Source organism: Tamandua tetradactyla, chromosome X (assembly GCF_023851605.1).
Source record: "Tamandua tetradactyla isolate mTamTet1 chromosome X, mTamTet1.pri, whole genome shotgun sequence".
NCBI classification, from domain to species: Eukaryota; Metazoa; Chordata; class Mammalia; order Pilosa; family Myrmecophagidae; genus Tamandua; species Tamandua tetradactyla.
This window is the reverse complement of record NC_135353.1, coordinates 95,271,789-95,290,353: the sequence shown is the minus strand read 5'-3', so window position 1 is coordinate 95,290,353 and position 18,565 is coordinate 95,271,789. Positions and strand designations below refer to the sequence as shown.

General features: G+C 36.3%; 1 protein-coding gene across 3 annotated transcripts in view; it reads right to left on the bottom strand.

Annotated features, from left to right (window-relative positions):
• Positions 1-5,241: 5,241 nt before the first annotated feature.
• The window catches only part of ABCB7 (ATP binding cassette subfamily B member 7), a 189,798-nt gene continuing 176,474 nt past the window's right edge, over positions 5,242-18,565 (bottom strand). The window contains exon 15 of one of the 3 annotated variants that reach the window (XM_077145352.1): positions 5,242-17,992. In XM_077145352.1, coding sequence (XP_077001467.1) covers positions 17,777-17,992 — 216 coding nt within the window. In that variant the 3' untranslated portion in view covers positions 5,242-17,776. The remainder of the gene's footprint in view (positions 17,993-18,565) is intronic. The other 2 variants (XM_077145351.1, XM_077145350.1) reach the window with 2 other exon arrangements.

Sequence of the window (18,565 nt, the reverse complement as noted above, 5' to 3'; positions counted from 1 at the left end):
GATTTTCTCTATTGCTTTCATGTTTTCAATTTCATTTATTTCTGCTCTAATCTTTGTTATGTCTTTCCTTTTGCTTGCTTTGGGATTAGTTTGCTGTTCTTTCTCTAGTTCTTCCAAGTGGACAGTTAATTCCTGCATTTTTGCCTTTTCTTCTTTTCTGATATAGGCATTTAGGGCAATAAATTTCCCTCTTAGCACTGCCTTTGCTGTGTCCCATAGGTTTTGATATGTTGTGTTTTCATTTCATTCGCCTCAAGATATTTACTAATTTCTCTTGTAATTTCTTCCTTGACTCACTGGTTGTTTAAGAGTGTGTTGTTGAGCCTCCATGTATTTGTGAATTTTCTGGCACTCTGCCTATTATTGATTTCCAAGTTCATTCTTTATGATCCGAGAAAGTGTTGTGTATGATTTCAATCTTTTTAAATTTGTTGAGACTTGCTTTGTGACCCAGCATATGGTCTATCTTTGAGAATGATCCATGAGCACTTGAGAAAAAGGTGTATCCTGCTGTTGTGGGATGTAATGTCCTATAAATATCTGTTAAGTCTAGCTCCTTTATAGTAATATTCAGATTCTCTATTTCTTTATTGATCCTCTGTCTAGATGTTCTGTCCATTGATGAGAGTGGTGAGTTGAAGTCTCCAACTATTATGGTATATGAGTCTATTTCCCTTTTCAGTGTTTGCAGTGTATTCCTCACGTATTTTGGGGCATTTTGGTTTGGTGCATAAATATTTATGGTTGTTATGTCTTCTTGTTTAATTGTTCCTTTTATTAGTATATAGTGTCCTTCTTTGTCTCTTTTAACTGTTTTACATTTGAAGTCTAATTTGTTGGATATTAGTATAGCCACTCCTGCTCTTTTCTGGTTGTTATTTGCATGAAATATCTTTTCCCAACCTTTCACTTTCAACCTATGTTTATCTTTGGGTCTAAGATGTGTTTCCTGTAGACAGCATATAGAAGGATCCTGTTTTTTAATCCATTCTGCCAATCTATGTCTTTTGATTGGGGAATTCAGTCCATTAACATTTAGTGTTATTACTGTTTGGATAATATTTTCCTCTACCATTTTGCCTTTTGTATTATATATATCATATCTGATTTTCCTTCTTTCTACACTCTTCTCCATACCTCTCTCTTCTGTCTTTTTGTATCTGACTCTAGTGCTCCCTTTAGTATTTCTTGCAGAGCTGGTCTCTTGGTCACAAATTCTCCCAGTGACTTTTTGTCTGAGAATGTTTTAATTTCTCCCTCATTTTTGAAGGATAATTTTGCTGGATATAGGAGTCTTGGTTGGCAGTTTTTCTCTTTTAGTAATTTAAATATATCATCCCACTGTCTTCTAGCTTCCATGGTTTCTGCTGAGAAATCTACGCATAGTCTTATTGGGTTTCCCTTGTATGTGATGGATTGTTTTTCTCTTGCTGCTTTCAAGATCCTCTCTTTCTCTTTGACCTCTGACATTCTAACTAGTAAGTGTCTTGGAGAACGCCTATTTGGGTCTAATCTCTTTGGGGTGTGCTGCACTTCTTGGATCTGTAATTTTAGGTCTTTCATAAGAGTTGGGAAATTTTCAGTGATAATTTCTTCCATTAGTTTTTCTCCTCCTTTTCCCTTCTCTTCTCCTTCTGGGACACCCGCAACACATATATTTGTGCGGTTCATATCGTCCTTGAATTCCCTGATACCCTGTTCAAATTTTTCCATTCTTTTCCCGATAGTTTCTGTTTCTTTTTGGAATTCAGATGTTCCATCCTCCAAATCGCTAATTCTATCTTCTGTTTCTTTAAATCTATCATTGTAGGTATCCATTGTTTTTTCCATCTTTTCTACTTTATCCTTCACTTCCATAAGTTCTGTGATTTGTTTTTTCAGTTTTTCTTTTTCTTCTTTATGTTCAGCCCATGTCTTCTTCATGTCCTCCCTTAATTTATCGATTTCATTTTTGAAGAAGTTTTCCATTTCTGTTCGTATATTCAGCATTAGTTGTCTCAGCTCTTGTATCTCATTTGAACTATTGGTTTGTTCCTTTGACTGGGCCATATTCTCAATCTTCTGAGCGTGGACCGTTATCTTTTGCTGATGGCGTCTTGGCATTTTGTCAGATTTCCCTGGGTGTCGAACCCAACAAGGTTGTAAGATTTTTCTGTGAAATCTCTGGGTTCTGTTTTTCTTATCCTGCCCAGTAGGTGGCGCTCGTGGCACACGTTTGTCTCACGTGTTTGGAAGGGATCCCCCGCGGTCACCGATCTCCGCGGCCTGGGGATTTCCTATCCAATTCTCTCCGTTGGTTCGGGGGGCCGCGCGTGGTGGGGGCGTCAGCCGCCGCGGCTTGAGGGGACCCTGTGGCTCCTTTATTAACTCCCCTATTGGTGTTTGGTTGGACCCAGTCCCTGCCACTGTCGGAAATTTCCACCTCTCCCTGGAGGGGTGTCAGTCGCTGGCTGCAGCGGGCCCGGGGAATTCCCCACCGGACCAGGAAGCCACCCGCGGGGGAGGGCCACCACGGCTTGGGTAGCCCTCTGATCCGAGACTCGTAGCCGGTCCAGGAAGCCGCCCACAAAAGAGGGGCGCCGGCTGCCTCGGCTTGGGAAACTTGCCTCTCCGAGACTCTCAGCCAGCCCGGGAAGGAGGGAGGGAGGAGCTCCGGCCGCCACAGCTGCTAGTTACTTTTTGCCTGAAGAAATTCCTTTGCATTTCTTGTAATGTCAGTTTGCTAGCAATGAATTCTATTTTTATTTTCTGGGTACGTCTCAACTTTACCTTCATTTTTGAAAAACAGTTTTGCTGAATATAATATTCTTGCTTGCCGATTTTTTTTACTTTCAACATATTCACTCCTCATGATGAGATTTCAATTGTTAATCATATTGTGGTTTTTTTGGTATGTGATGATTCAATTTTCTCTCATTATTTTCTTTATTTCTGGGTGTCAAAATTTTGACTATGATGTACTTGGGTTCAGCTCTCTTTTTGTTCATACACCTTGGAGTTTTTAAAACTTGTTGGATATATAATATTTTTCATCAAATTTAGAAATTTTCAGCCATTTATTTAAATATAATTTCTGTCCTTTTCTCTCCTCTCCTTCTGGTTCACACATTATGTTTATGTTGGTGTGCTTAATGATGTCCCACATTTCTCTGAGGTTCTTTTTATTTTTTCTTCATTATTTCCCTGTTCTTCAGATTGCATAATCTCTATTGAATATTTTCAAGGTGTTGATTCTTTCTTCTGCCAGCTCAAATTTACTATTAAGTTACTCTAGTGAATTATCCATTTTGGTATTTGTACTTGTTAACTACAGAATTCTCATTTGGTCCTTTATATATATAATTTCTCTCTTTTTATTGATATATTCTTATTTGGTGAGGCATTGTCATCATACCTTCATTTAATTCTTTCAGCATGGTTTCCTTTATTTCTTTGAGTATATTTTGAAATAAATTTTGAAACCATTGCTACACCTATCACCTGGGCCCCTTCAAAGGTAGTTTCCATTGCCTGCCTTTTTCCTATGCGTGCCTTGTAATTTTGTGTTGTACATTAAACATTTTAGATAATATCTTATATCAACTCTGAATACTGATCCCCATACCCTATGAGGATTATTTGCTTGTTGTTTGCATAGTGAATTGGCTGAACCAATTCTGATGTCTATTTCTCTTGCAGTGTGTAGCATGAGAACCCTGAATTTTTCAGCTTGTTTACATTAGTCTAACAACCTAGGCATTGCCCCTGGGTCAGCATAAGGCATGCATTGGCCATTAAGATTTTTACCTTTTACCACTGGATATGTGTACAGCTTGAAGGCTCTCATAGTTCAGGGAGTTTTCATTCCATGTTCAGCCAAGGACTAGTAATTTGGGTGTTCCCTCTATGATCATTCCTAAGATGGCACAGCCTTAGACATGCACATAATCTTCCAGACTGCCAGGGATGAGAGTAATTTTATTTTTAAACGTGTATTTAGGAATCACCTGGAGGCAGAATAATTTATCATCTTGTTTGTTCAGAGGTTAAACCCCTTGTACCAATGAAATTTTGCCTTGTGTTGATGGGTCTGTATACCATGTGCAATGCTTTCAAGTCTTCCCCATACCTGCTCTGATTGCTGAGAAGGTTCAGCCTAGCATCTGCACATTTTTTCTCAACCCTGATTCAACTTTGTTTGAGGAGCACTCTTTTCAGCTCCTTCAGTTTAATGTTTCTCTGTTAAACTTCTGGCTGCTCTGCTGTTTTGCCTGTACATATACTAGCTCTTCTTAATTGTTGTCCACTAAGATCTCCATTGTTTTTGACAATGTTGTTAGGGATGGAGATCTCCAATCTCTGTGCAAAAAATAGCCACCTCAGGCTGGACTGTGGAAGTAATTTGTCTTTGTAGCCTGACTTTCCCCTTGGGCAGAACCCCTGCATCAGTGGACTACTTCTGGAGATGGGGGCTCACTTTAACCAGAGGGATGCCACTAATCTAGGAGGGCTGGTGGTGATGGCAGCCTCCAGTATTTTTAGTTTGACTATCAAGTGAAACCTTCAATCTAGAAACAAACTGGGTAAGGCTGGTCTCCTCCAGCAGAGCTTCCTCTCTGAGTGGGGGTTGGGTGGGAAAAGGGTTTTCTAGTCTTTTTAGCTGTGTCTGCCAGGGTAAAATAGTAGCCCCAGACTGGGGGATAGGGGAAAAGGGAGGGAGCCCCACCCCAGCTCCCCCTTGCTGTTATCTTGGCTCATCTGTGCAGGACAGAGAACTTTCAATAGAGGTTCAGTAACAAAGTCCTGATTGGCGAGTGAGGGGGAGTGTAAAGAAGCAGTTAGTGCCCCCAAATGCCACAGGTTCTTGCTTTTCTTAAAGACTTAGTATTTTTTCTTTAATGTTTCTCATTGACTGTTTGTACTTAGGACAATTTCCAGGGACTTTTATTTTTTTGGGGGTGGGGGGTGGTGCAGGGTCCAGGAATTGAGCTGGGTCTCTGGCATGGAAGGTGAGCCTTCTACGACTGAATCACCCATGCACCCCGGAGGGACTTCGTTTTCTTAATATATTTTCAGTAAATTGTTTTTCTCGGGAGAGGGTTTGTCAAGTTTTATAACCCACCATCTCACCATTAGATATATTCTTTTCTTCATTTTACATACTCCATCATTTCATTTATATGACATTCTTTTTTCCATTTTGATATGGTCGTATATAAATATAAATATATATATTTATTAGAGAACTTGTGGGTTTACAAGAAAATCATGCAGAAAACACAGGGTTCCCATATACCATTCTATTACTAACTTTGAATTGGTGTAGTACATATTACAATTGATGAAACAATATTATTATAATGTACTTTAACTATACCCCAGAGTTTCCATTAGGGTTCACTGCTTTTTGTTGTACAGTACTATGGTTTCTTTTTAAAGTTTTATTCTAGTAACATATATACAACCTAAAATTTACTCATTTAACTACATGAAAAAAATAATTCGATAGTGTTAATTACATTTACAATGCTCTGCTATCATCACCACTATCCACTATTAAAACTTTTCCATCACCCCAAACAGAAATTTTTTACCAGTTAAGCATAACTCCCCATTCCGTATCCCACAGGCCCTTGGTAAGCTGTAGCTTAGTGTCAGACTCTATGAATTTGCTATTTAATTATTTCATATCAGTGAGATCACACGTTTGTTCTTTCATGTTGAGCTTACTTCATTCAACATGATGTCTTCAAGGTTCATTCATGTTGTTGCATGTGTCAGAACTTCATTCCTTTTCAAGGGTGAATAATATAATATTCCACTGCATGTATTACCACATTGTTTATCCATTGATCATTTGATGAACACTTGATTTGCCTCCATATTTTGGCAATTGTGACTAATGCCACTATAAGCATCGTGCAAATACCTGCCTAAGACAGTGCTTTCAATTATTTGGGGGTACATATCAAAAGTGGGATTGTTGGTCATATGGTAACTCTATGCTTAATTTTCTGAGGAGCTGCCAAACTGTTATCCGTAGGCTGCACCATAACTCCTGAATGGAAACGAGATGCAGCAGAATGGCCTGGGTGTTAGGAATCCAGGGTTTTCCTCCCAACTTGGCCTATATCAAGCTCAGTGACTTTGTAAAAGCTGTTTTACCTGAAATTCAGATTCCTTATCTATAGAATGAGGAAATTGTATTGGATGACCTCTAGGTTCCTTCCAACTCTAAAATCCAATGATCTTATTAAATAGAAATGGAATATAAATTCACAAATATTAGGGAAAACATTCTACTGTAGATGTGTGAGAGCTAGAAATATGGAAACAATTCACTAATTTTTTAAACCAAAAATATTTGAATGTTTTTAATTAGAACATGTACAATATGTCCAACTCTAATAGGCAATCAAAATGCTAGTTTAATGTGGGTTAAAGTCAAGACATTTCTCAACCTCAATGGTTTACGTAAATCATTAGAACTGAGACACTGGGTAAAATATAAATTTTCTTTCTACAATTGGTCATCAAAAATGATTGCTTAATGTTAACTGAAAGTATGATTTGTTACCACTTTACCCGTATTAGGCACTCTGCAAACAATTTCTTTCTCTCTGAAAATATTCCAATTTTCACCTTCTGCATAGGACTGTAAGACCATAACCCCAGAGTGTCTATTAACTGTATTTCTTCTGAACATATGAATGACTAAAAATCAGCTTTTCCTGTGTACTGAAGAAAACTTGCTTCAATGGGGCACCAAAATATTTATTTAGTAATAATTATCAAGGTAGCTTGTTGTAAAAAATAAAAATTGTGATAAAAGAACTCCCTGGCTGTGTTTCTTTTTTTTTTTTTAAATCTATTTTTATTAGAGCGCTTGTAGGGTTGTAGAAAAGTCATGCAAAAAAATAGAGTTCCCATATATCACCCTACTATTAACACCTCCCATGAGTGTGGTGTATTTGTTACAATTAAAGAAAGCACACATTTATAATTTTACTAATAACTACAGTCCATTGTTTACAATAGGATTCACTGTTTGTGTAGAGTCCTGTTTTTCTTTCTATAATTTTCTTCCAGTAACATAAAAACCTAAAATTTTCTTTTAACCACATTCACATATATAATTCATTGGTGTTGATTACATTCACAATGTTGTGTTACCATAGACACTTTCCAGTACCAAACCTCTACCATCAATGTAAACAGAAACTCTGTACAATTTAAGCATTGACTCCCCATTCCCTACCCCCACCCTTGGGAATCTGTATTCTAGATTCTGACTCTATGAGTTTTCTTATTGTAATAAGAAATATTTATTGTAATATTTCATATCAGCGAGATCATACATTTTTCCTTTTGTGTCTGTCTTATGTCACTCAAAATGGTGTCTTTAACATTCAACCATGCTGTCACATGTATCAGAACTTACTTTCTATGAGTGTATAATATTCCATTGTATGTATATGTTAACATTTCATTTATACATTAATCGGTTGATGAATACGAGTTCCTTCCATCTTTTGGCAATTTTGAATCACGTCACTATGAACAAGGATGTGCAAATATCTGTTCAACTTTGCTTTCAAATCTTTTGTGAATACGCCTAGAAGTGGGGTTGCTAGATCATATGGTAACTCTATACTTAATTTTCTGAGAAACTGACATGCTGTCTTCCACAGTAACTGCACCATTTCATTCCCACCAATTAATAATTGTTTCTATTTCCCCAAATCCTCTCTAACACTTGTGATTTTTTTCCCTATATTTAAGATCATGTTGTTGGCAATCTGTGAAAGTTTTACTACTTCCTTTCCAATATGGATGCTTTTTCTTTCTTTCTCTTTTTTCCTTCTTTTTCCTTAGGGAAAATGTCCAGTACAATGTTTAATAACAGTGATGACAGTAGGTATACTGGTCTTACTCCCAATTCTAGAGAGAAGTTTTCAGCTTTTCATCATTGAGCTTGATGTTAACAGTGGATTTTTCGCACATGCCCTGTAACATGTCAAATAAGTTTGTCCTATTCCTATTTTTCCAAGTGCTTTTTTTAAATCAAGAATGCATGTTGGATTTTGCAAATGTCTTTTCTGCATCAATGAGATGATCAAGTGGTTTTATCCATTGTGTTAATGTGGTGTATTACATTGATTTTTCTTCTGCTGAACCTTTGCATACCTGTGATAAATCATGGTGCATAATCCTTTAATGTGCTCTTGCATTCAGCTTGCTATTATTTTGTTGAAGATTTTCACATCCATATTCATTAGATTGGTCTGTAATTGTCTTTTTTGTAGTATCTTTTCTGGCTTTAGTATTAGGGTGATGTTGGTTTCATAGAATGAGCTAGGTAGTGTTACTTCCTCTTCAAATTTTTGGAATAATCTGAATGAGATTTGTGTTAGTTTTTGGAATGTATGGTAGAAGTCACCTGTGAAACCAAATGGTCCTAGATTTTCCTTTCTTGGGAGATTTTTGGTGACTGATTCAATCTCTTTACATCTAACTTGTCTATTTCTTCTGAAGTTGCTGTAGGTTGTTTGTGTTCCTAGAATTTGTCCATTGATTTTTTTGACATACAGTTGTTCATAGTATCCTCACAATTCTTTTCACTTCTGTGGGGTCAGTATGTTGCCCCCCCATTTTTAATTTTATTTGCAGTCTTTTTGACTTTGTATAGCTAAATTTCAATTTTATTGATCTTTTCAAAAATGAATTTTTAATTTTGATACTGCTATTGCTTTTTAATTCTCAATTTCATTTATTTCTGCTGTATTCATTGCTATTTCTTTCCTTCTGCTTGATTAGGGTTTAGTTTGCTGTTGACTAGCTACTCCACGTGTACACTTAGGGCTTTGATTTTAGCTCTTTCTTCACTTTTGATATAAACATTTAGGGCTACAAATTTCCTTCTCTACACTGCTTTCTCTACATCACATAAGTTTTGATACGTTGTGTTCTCATTTTCATTTGTGTCACGATACTTACTGAATTTCCTTGTGATTTCTTCCTTGACCCACTGATAGTTTTAGAGTGTGTTATTTAACTTCTATATTTAGTGGATTTTCCAGTTCTCTGCCTGTGTTGACTTCCAGCTCCAATGCATTGAGGTCAGAGAAGATGCTTTAAACAATTTGCTTTCTTAAATTTATTGAGACATGTTTTGTGACTCAAAATGTAGTCTATCCTGGTAAATGAATGATCCATGTACAGTTGAGAATGCACATCCTGATGCTTTGGGGTGCAATGTTCTGTATATGTCTGTTAATTCTAGTTCATTTATCATGTGACTCAAATTCACTTTTCCCTATTGATCTTCCATCTGGATGTTCTATGTATTGTTGAAAGTAGCATAATAAAACCTCCAACTATTATTGTAGAGACATTCTCCCTTCAGTTTGGCCAGGTTTTGCCTCATGAATTTTGGAGTATTGGGGTTAGGTGTATATTCATTTTTATTTCTTCTTGGTACACTGACCCTTTAATTAAGATATAGTGTTGTCTCACACAGTTTTTGATATAAAGTGTATTCTGTCTGATATGAGTATAGTGAACCCAGCTCTTTTAGTTACTATTCGCATGGATTATCTTTTTCCATCCTTCCACTTGCAGCCTATTTTTGTCTTTGGGTATAAAGTGAGTCTCCTGTAAACAACATATAGTTGGATCATGTTTTTTTTTTAAGTCCATTCTGCCAACTTCATACTGTCTTTGAAGGGTTTAATCATTAACATTCAGTGTTACAACTATAAAGGCAGAACTTGTTTAGCCACTCTGTCCTTTGTTCTTTGTGTCATATCTTTTTGTTTCTTTCTTTATTTTTATCCTTTATGGTAGCCTACTTTCTTGTATAGTTGATCTTTGGGCATGTATATGATCGATCCCTTTCTCATTTCCATTTCTGTATTTAAAAAATACTTCCCTTGTGGTGATCTTGGGGTTTGTGTTACATAACCTAAGTCTATAACCTAGTAATTTGAAAAGATACCAACCTAACTTCGATAGCATACACATTCTTTGCCCCCATATCCCTCCATTTCCCCTCTTTATGTTGTATTTATACCACATTACTTCTTTATATTTTGCATATCCTTTATCAGGACATGATTATTTCTCATTTAATTGTATTTTAACTCCTATAGGAATTAAAAAGTAGAGTTACATATTGAGGATAAAGTACTATTGGGTTTTGCATTTAATCAGTTATCTTTATGGATATCTGTCCTTCTTCCATGCTCCAAGCCACTCTCTCCTGTCTTTTTCTTTCAAACAGAAGAACTCCCTTTAGCAAATCTTGTAGGGAAGATCTTTAAGTGGCAAACTCACTGCTTCTGTTTCTCTGTGAATGTTTTAAACTCCCCCTCATTTTTTTTTTGGTTCACTTTTTTTTTAACTTTTAAAATTGTATAATATAAAATATATACAAAGCAAAGAAAGAAAAAAGCAATAGTTTTCAAAGCACTCTTCAACAAATAATTACAGGACAGATCTCAGAGTTTGTCATGGGCTACCATACCATCCTCTTGGATTTTTCCTTCTAGCGGCTCCAGAATATAGGAGGCTAGAAGGAACAAATGTCATCACAATTGACAATTTTTCTTTTTTGTGAAAAATAACATATATACAAAAAAGCAATGAATTTCAAAGCACAGCACAGCAATTGTAGAACAGATTTCAGAGTTTGGTATGGGTTACAATTCCACAATTTTTGGTTTTTACTTCTAGCTGCTCTAGGATGCTGGAGACTAAAATAAATATCAATTTAATGATTCAGTAATCATATTCACTTGTTAAACCCTAACTCCACCGTCAATCTCACTCTTTAGGAGTATATGGGCCATGGCCATTTTAAATTTTTCACATTGGAACAGGCCATCAATAATATGGGATAGGGAGATAGAACTAGCTGATGTCCTGGACAGGCTGGGCCTTCTAGGTTTCAGGACTTAACTGGTCCAGGGACCCATTTGGAGGTTGTAGGTTTCTAGAAAGTTACCCTAGTGCATGGAACCTTTGCAGATTTTTATATATTGCCCTAGGTGTTATTTATGATTGGCTGGAACAGTTTTGGTTGGGGTTTGGAAAGTTATGAAAGGTAGCAACGTCTAACTAAAGCTTGCCTAGCGTGACCTCCACGGTAGTATTTCAACTCTAATTTGAACTCTCTCAGCCACTGATATTTTACTAGTTACACTTTTTTCCCTCCTTTTGGTGAAGAGGGTATTGTTGATCCCACAGTGCCACGGCCAGACTCATTCCAGGGAGTCATCTCCTATGCCTCTAGGGAGACATTCAGCCCTGGATGTCATGTCCCATATCAGGGGGGAGGACAATGATTTCACTTGCAGAATTGGGCTTACAGAGAGTGAGGCCACATCTGAGCAACAAAAGAGGTCCTCCAGGCATTCCTATAGGTAGGCTAAGCTTCTCTGCTACCTACATAAGCTTCACAAGAGTAAGCTTCATGATCGAGGGGATGGCCTATTGATTTGGGTGCCCCTAAAGTTTGACACAGTATCAGGGGATTCCCTGATGGTAGGGTTTAATAGTTCCATATGTTTTCTCCCCTCCCTCAGGGGACTTTGCCAATACTTTTTGATTATCTGCTTAATATACTCTATGATGTATCCAGGCATTACAATAATCTATACAGAATTAAAGGCCCTCATTCTTATTCTGGGCTCCCTGTGTTTCAACTGTTCAAATGAGCTATCCAGACAGGTTGAGTAAGATTATGTGCTACAGAAAATTTAGTTTTCAGAAGAAATAAATCTTTCTTCCTTTGGTCTCAAAGAGTAGGTGGGGTTCTAAAATATAGGCAATGTCTTCCTTATCCCTGTTGTGCTGGTTTGAAATGATGTATGTATCCTAGAAAAGTCATGTTTTAATCCTAATCCCATTTTGTAAAGGCAGCCATTTCTTCTATTCTCTTTTCAGTATTGTATGTTTGAAACTGTAATTAGATCATCTACCTGGAGATGTGATTTAATCAAGAGTGGTTGTTGAGCTGGATTAGGTAGAGGCATGTGTCCACCACCCATTTGCGTGGGTCTTGATTTGTTTCTGAAGTCGTATAAAAGAGGAAACATTTTGGAGAATGAGATTCAGAGAGAGCAGAGCAGGACAACATAGCCACGAGTAGCAGAGTCCACCAGCCAGTGATCTTTGGAGATGAAAAAGGAAAATGCCTCCCAGGGAGCTTCATGAAACAGGAAACCAGGAGAAGAAGCTAGCGGATGACACTGTGTTGACTATGTGCTCCCTTCCAGATAAGAGATGAACCCTGACCATGTTCACCATGTGCCTTTCCAAATGAGAGAGAAACTCTGTGTTCGCCATGTGCCCTTCTACTTGAGAGAGAAACTGAACTTCATCGGCCTTGAACCAAGTTATCTTTCCCTGGATGCCTTAGATTGGACATTTCTATAGACTTGTTTTAACTGGGACATTTTCTTGGCCTCAGAACTGTAAACTAGCAACTTTATTAAATTCCCCCTTTAAAAAGCCATTCCATTTCTGGTATATTGCATTCGGCAGCTAGCAAACTAGAAGACCTGTATTCTGAATTACTTTAACCCTGACCTGATTGGCTTTGTTCTCACCTCAAAATACCAGGTTATAGATACATAAAATAGCCTCTCAAAATCCAGAGATAATAACCACCACTCCAGACTAAATGTTTTTGCCATGAGCTTACATCTAGGCCCCTGTTTTCTTATAAGCATTTTCTAAAAACTCCTCCTCATTTTTTGTAGGGATGCATAAGGAATTCTTGCCTGGCAGTTTTCCTATTTCAGTACCTTAAATATATCATACCACTGCCTTCTAGTCTTCAAGGTTTCTAAGGAGAAATCAGCACTTTGTTTTAGTGAATATCCCTTGTGTGTGATTAATCACTTTTCTTTTGCTACTTTCAGAATTCTCACTCTATCGTTGGCATGTGACCTTCTGATTAGCATATGTTTTGGAGTAGGTCTATAAGGGTTTAACCTGTTTTGAATACTTTGCACTTCTTGGACTTGTATATTTATGTCTTCCATAAAAGTTGGGAAACTTTTTTCTGTCCCTTTTCCAGTCTCTTCTCTTGGGATTTGCACGATGCATATGCTGGTACACTTCATGCTGTTACAGAAGTCCCTTAAGACACTACTCGAATTTTCCTCTTCTCCATCTGTTTTTCTGACTGTATGAGTGTGTTTTCTTTTTTCTGCCTCTTCAAATCTGCTGTTATGTGCCTCATGTATTATTAATCCCCACTATTGTGCTTTTCATCTCCATAATTTTGTTTCTTGGTAAACTTTCAAATTCTTTATGCTCACAGTCGTAATATCCTTTAGCTCTTTTATATCCATATTTAGTTTCTTTCAATATTTTCCTTCATCTTGAATTAGAAAATGTTTTAATATCCTTGTTTTAAAGCCTATGTTTACTATGACATTTTAATTTGTTCCCTTGACTGTGCCATATCTTCCCATTTCTAAGTATGGCTCAACATTTTTGTTGATGTCTGGACAATTGATTATTTTGATGTGCTAACTCTGAAGTTCAATTTCTCCTTCTTATTTAGGGTTTTACTGTAGATTGGCTATGCGTTAAAGCTCTTCTTTGACTCTTGATTCTTGGCCCAGCTTATACTGAACTTTAGAGTTGCCACATTTAATTGTTCAGATTTTCTTAGGTATTCTGCACTGTTTCTTGCCCTATACATGTAGTGCAACTTTTAAGACTGCCCTTTTATGTCCAATTATTTCACCTCCAAGAGAAAACTTCCTTTTCTCTGTTCCTTCTCTGGTAATCCTGATTTGTTGTTTTTGTGCAGGATTTTCTCCCGAGCCCCTATGATTTGTTCAACTGCTAGTCCTCACTCAGTGTCCCCTTTTCATTACTTTTCAGTCCTGGGACCTATCCTGCTTTAATGCAGTTCAGTTTTCCCTTTTTCTCCTGAGTCGTTTTTGTCTTTGGTAATGTCCCCAATAGGGTATCTTGCCCCAAGTGGCCAGGTGGGTTCAATGTTTAAAAAGGTACCTTTTTTCATCTAGGGGCTCCAGGAGTCAGAGACTGGGTTGGATGTTTCCACCTCTTGCAAACAGTTCTGCCACAGATCTTTTTGTTTCCTGGGGGCCCTTTTGTATGCACACATTATCAGAGGTTTGAGCTCCACTCTGGGTCTCTGTAGCCTTGGCTCCCTGTGCCTGAATATGCGTGGGGTTCTTACCGTTGTGAGTGGCTCTGTGGTCTGCATACACAGGAGATACCTGAGCCATGCTACCACTGAGTGACTCAAGCTGCATGAAACCAAGTAAGGAGGAGTGGGTCCAGATTGGCAGGTCCAAGTCATAGATCTCTTATCTTTAGTTTGGTGTTTTCTTTTTCTTCGATTCAATGTTTTTGGATTGCTTCTCCAGTCTCTCAGAGTTCCAAGCAAATGGGATTTGTCCTTTTATTAGTTGTTTCTGAGGGCAGACTTTTCCAGGGGATGTCCTACATTGCCACATTGATGATATCACTACTACCAACCACCAGTTTTATCCAGCTTGTTTACTTAATATTCTCATTTACTATATAGTTTATATTCAAAATATATATACTCAAAGAAGGGACCCTTCTATAATCTAAGAAAACTGAAATTCCAATGATAATTCAATATTTTCAACTACTAATCCACAGCAGAATATCATGGGATGAAGTTACAAGGTAAAATGATTATGAATACACTTTGATAAAAGTTGCTACTCACTGACATATCAGCAACTAGGAAGGTTAGGACCAAGATGGGTAGAATGGACTATATGATTTGGAAACAAGGAATCATACCATCTTTAAATACATTGCCTTTAAAGCAAAACATGTTTTAAGCAGCCATCTTCACAAACTGAACTTTGTCAACATCTAAGAGAAAGGCAAAATGATGAGGTATACAAAAGGTTCAAATCTTTGCAGAGGAAAAGTAAATACATATTTTGAGTTTGTTCATGTCTAAATGCTAAGACTGCTTTTTGATTTTCACAAGTGACTCTCAGACTGATCTATTTAAAAATTTCCAAATGAGTCCATCTGCTCACCAAAAGGTTCTTCATTTCTATGTTAAGAACCTTAAGGAAGGCAAGATGATGCCCAGTTTTTATGATCTCAAATCACCTTGATTTCAATTTAGTTTTTTACAAGCATTTATGAATTGGGATTCCCTTAGGAAAAAAGCAAAATTTTTGCTCTTTAAAATAAAGGGAAGTTACAGGTGCACAGGTATTTAGCGGTAGAATGCTTGCCTTCCATGGAGACCTGGGTTAGATTTCTAGACCAAGCACCCACTCCAAAAAAAAAAAAAGTGAAAAATAAAGGGAAGTAAGAAATAAAACCCAAACTTCTTACTCCATATTCCATGACTGAAGCTTAGTCATTCCAATACCGTTACTGAAAAAAATTAATTTGCAACACCCCTATAAAAATGTATACATCTTATCATTTGTGTATGTAATATTGTAATGTAAAACTAGTAAATCATAATTAAATGCCCCTTTTCTTGGCATTTCCTCTAAGTGAATCATCCTAGGAAGCATTTCTTTCATTTTAATTTGTCTACTATTTCATTGCATAGAACCACCTAATTATGATGAGGATAAGAGAAGAGTTAAGACTTAAAAACGGTCCCTACAATAACTATTTTTTTCATGTAATTCAGTTTTTATTAGCTGAAAACACTGGTTAATGACCATAATGACCCAATGGCTTAGGGACCATCTCCAATCATGTGAAAAGAATATAGCTTCAAATGTCTTAGTGGGGAAATTATTTTAATTTTAATAATGTTCCTAGTCTTCCTTGACTGTATGCTACAACACAGAACCACTTATTTTCAAAACAGCAATTCACACTTCAAAATGAGTATTATTGGGTGGGCAATGGTTGCTCAGTGGCAGAATTCTCGCCTGCCAAACTGGAGACCCGGATTCGATTCCCGGAGTCTGCCCATGCCAAAAACAAAAAATTAGTATTACTAATGGTTATGTCAATCATATCTGCAACTAAGTAAAATATTTTCCAACCACATCATTGGAAATGTATACAATGAATTAAGAGAGAGGCAACAATTCTACCTAGACTTTAACAACATTTCCAATAGTACAGCTAATTTATTCAAAGTGCTGTTTTTCTCAGCAGAGAAAAGTAATGCCCACTATAATATAATGTCCAATATAGTTATTTTTGCAGTTGATTATGTACCTCAGTGTTAACTCCAACTTCAAAAGTATGATCCTATGTCACATACTCTGGCATCAAAGACTAACTGAAATGTTAGCTTTAGGTTACTCATCACAACTCTTACCTAGAGTTGCCTTTATATCACATAACAGGACATCCTATTTGGGTAAGTTCATCTATTCTTCCAACAATTACAGAAATACAAAGCAAAACAGAAAATATAAATATATTAATCTCTTCTAAACCAAATTATCATTTAAAGCACATTAAAACCATAAACGAAGAAAATAAGGACTTAGGACCTTTTCTGGGAAAATAAAACCTCATTATTTAGTTATGTTGCAGTTCATGAGATACTTAAGCTTTTCACACTAAATGACTGCTAACAAATCAAAGCAAATTCAAATTGGAAAAGAGAAGACTTTCTAAGTAAATATATGCCATCATTTTATTAATTATTTCTAGCAGGTAAAACCTGATTGGGTTTCTCCATGCTCCTATGTCAAGCTTAAAGGAACTCATTAAATTACTTAAAAAAAAAAAAAAAGGTAAGGCCTAATAATGAAGTAATTCTTAAGTGTCAACACAGTTTAGGGGTCTTGACCATCTAAAGAGCATATATATATGTAAACCTCTCCTATTTCCCTAAAGTACTCAAATAATTTGTAAGTGGATGTTGCTTTATCCAAATATGAGCATGTGCACACATCCCATTTAGATGTTTCTCAGTATAATTTCAGGCAACAAAAGCAGTGCATTAAATGATGGAAAGATAAAAGGTTATTAACTTCTTAATTTTTTTAGATTATTTCCAGCGTAGAAACTTACAAATTATATCAGAGTTTGGAAGACTCTAAAGAAAAAATGTATAAATTTTGGCTCAATAAAAGAGCAATGCTCCATTTCAGTGGAAAAATAAAACTCCAATTACTGGATGATAGTTATGGTGCTGGTTAATGAAGAATAATATTCTATATGCTAATATGAGAACTAAGGTTTTTCCTCCAAAAAGGTATATAATAAAAACTACTTTAAAACATGTAAGTATAGAACTCTTATCAACTAAGACAACTGATCTATAAATGCATGTCTATTTCTGACAAGTTCTAACTTTATATGTGCTTATAAATTCATTTTATCAGGAGGGAGGAGAAACAATGAAACTATACTGTCCCATTCTTCTTTCTCTCTTTTTGTTTTTTAATTTTAAGAAACAGACACGTTCCTTCTAAATTGCCAGCATAAAGGAGATTTTAAAACTTGCACAAAAAATTGGAAACAATCTGATTCTTCTGGTTATGAATATCAAAAGTCAGGCCTCAGAAATGGAAATGAGGTAAAGTGAAATGGTATAAAATTATGTTTGCGCACAACTAAGTTAGTAATAAGAAGACCATTTGGGGATAAACAGAGATACCACCACATTAAGTAGATTGTGAAAGATGTAAAACTAAACCCCCCTTTTAAATAAATGTTATCTAAAAGAAGGATTATAGGAAATGGGAATGTATGCTTTTTTAATAAAACAATTTTCCTCTGTGCAAATGTGTAGACAAAAAAAGAAAGAAAAGAAAATGTCTCATTTGACTTAGCAGGAACAGTTTCCACAGCCTTTCACACTGTTGATAATTTCTTCTTGTAGTTTTTTCCTTTCCTCCTCTTTGGACACACTTTCTTTCTTCACATCCCATTTGAGTTTATCATGGTTTTGCACACGACTGCTCTGTGTATGCCACATTTCTGAATAGATACTGCCAGGGTTAGCCAGCAAACCATGGTGGGTACCACGTTCAGCTACCTTACCCTGAAGAGCAGAAACAAGAGATTTAGAAAGGTCACATAACTAGCATAAAAATAAAAAAACAGGCAATACTTTATAACAGAGAATTCTGAAGGATCTGCATTCATTAAAATACCTCTAACAATTCCTCCTCATCCAGAGTACAAATGGGAAAAATTGACGTAGGAATGCTTTTTCCACTGCTGAGCTACCCAGCTCAGAAAACAAACATAAGGCTATACAACTCTATATAAATTTTAGAGATAAAATTTTAATACTTCGTTTTTCATTTTGAATGGCAGAAAAGGAAAGTTAAAAATTTTAAGGTTATATTTTTTGTAATTGGCAAGTATTCAAATCAAAAGCATTGCTATTTACAGAAATTTAAAGGATTTACAAATAACATCTAGAAATCCTCATTTGTACACTGAAAAATAAGATTTCTCCATGAAAAGTTTATTTCTTCTGGAAGAATTTTTTTAACAAGTTATTAAATATAATATCACATAGGATTTGGTATGGATTCCAAACTCTAATCTAAAATTTAGTTTGCCTTCTCTTGGCACTACGGTTAAACATGCTAGGAGACAAAAGGAA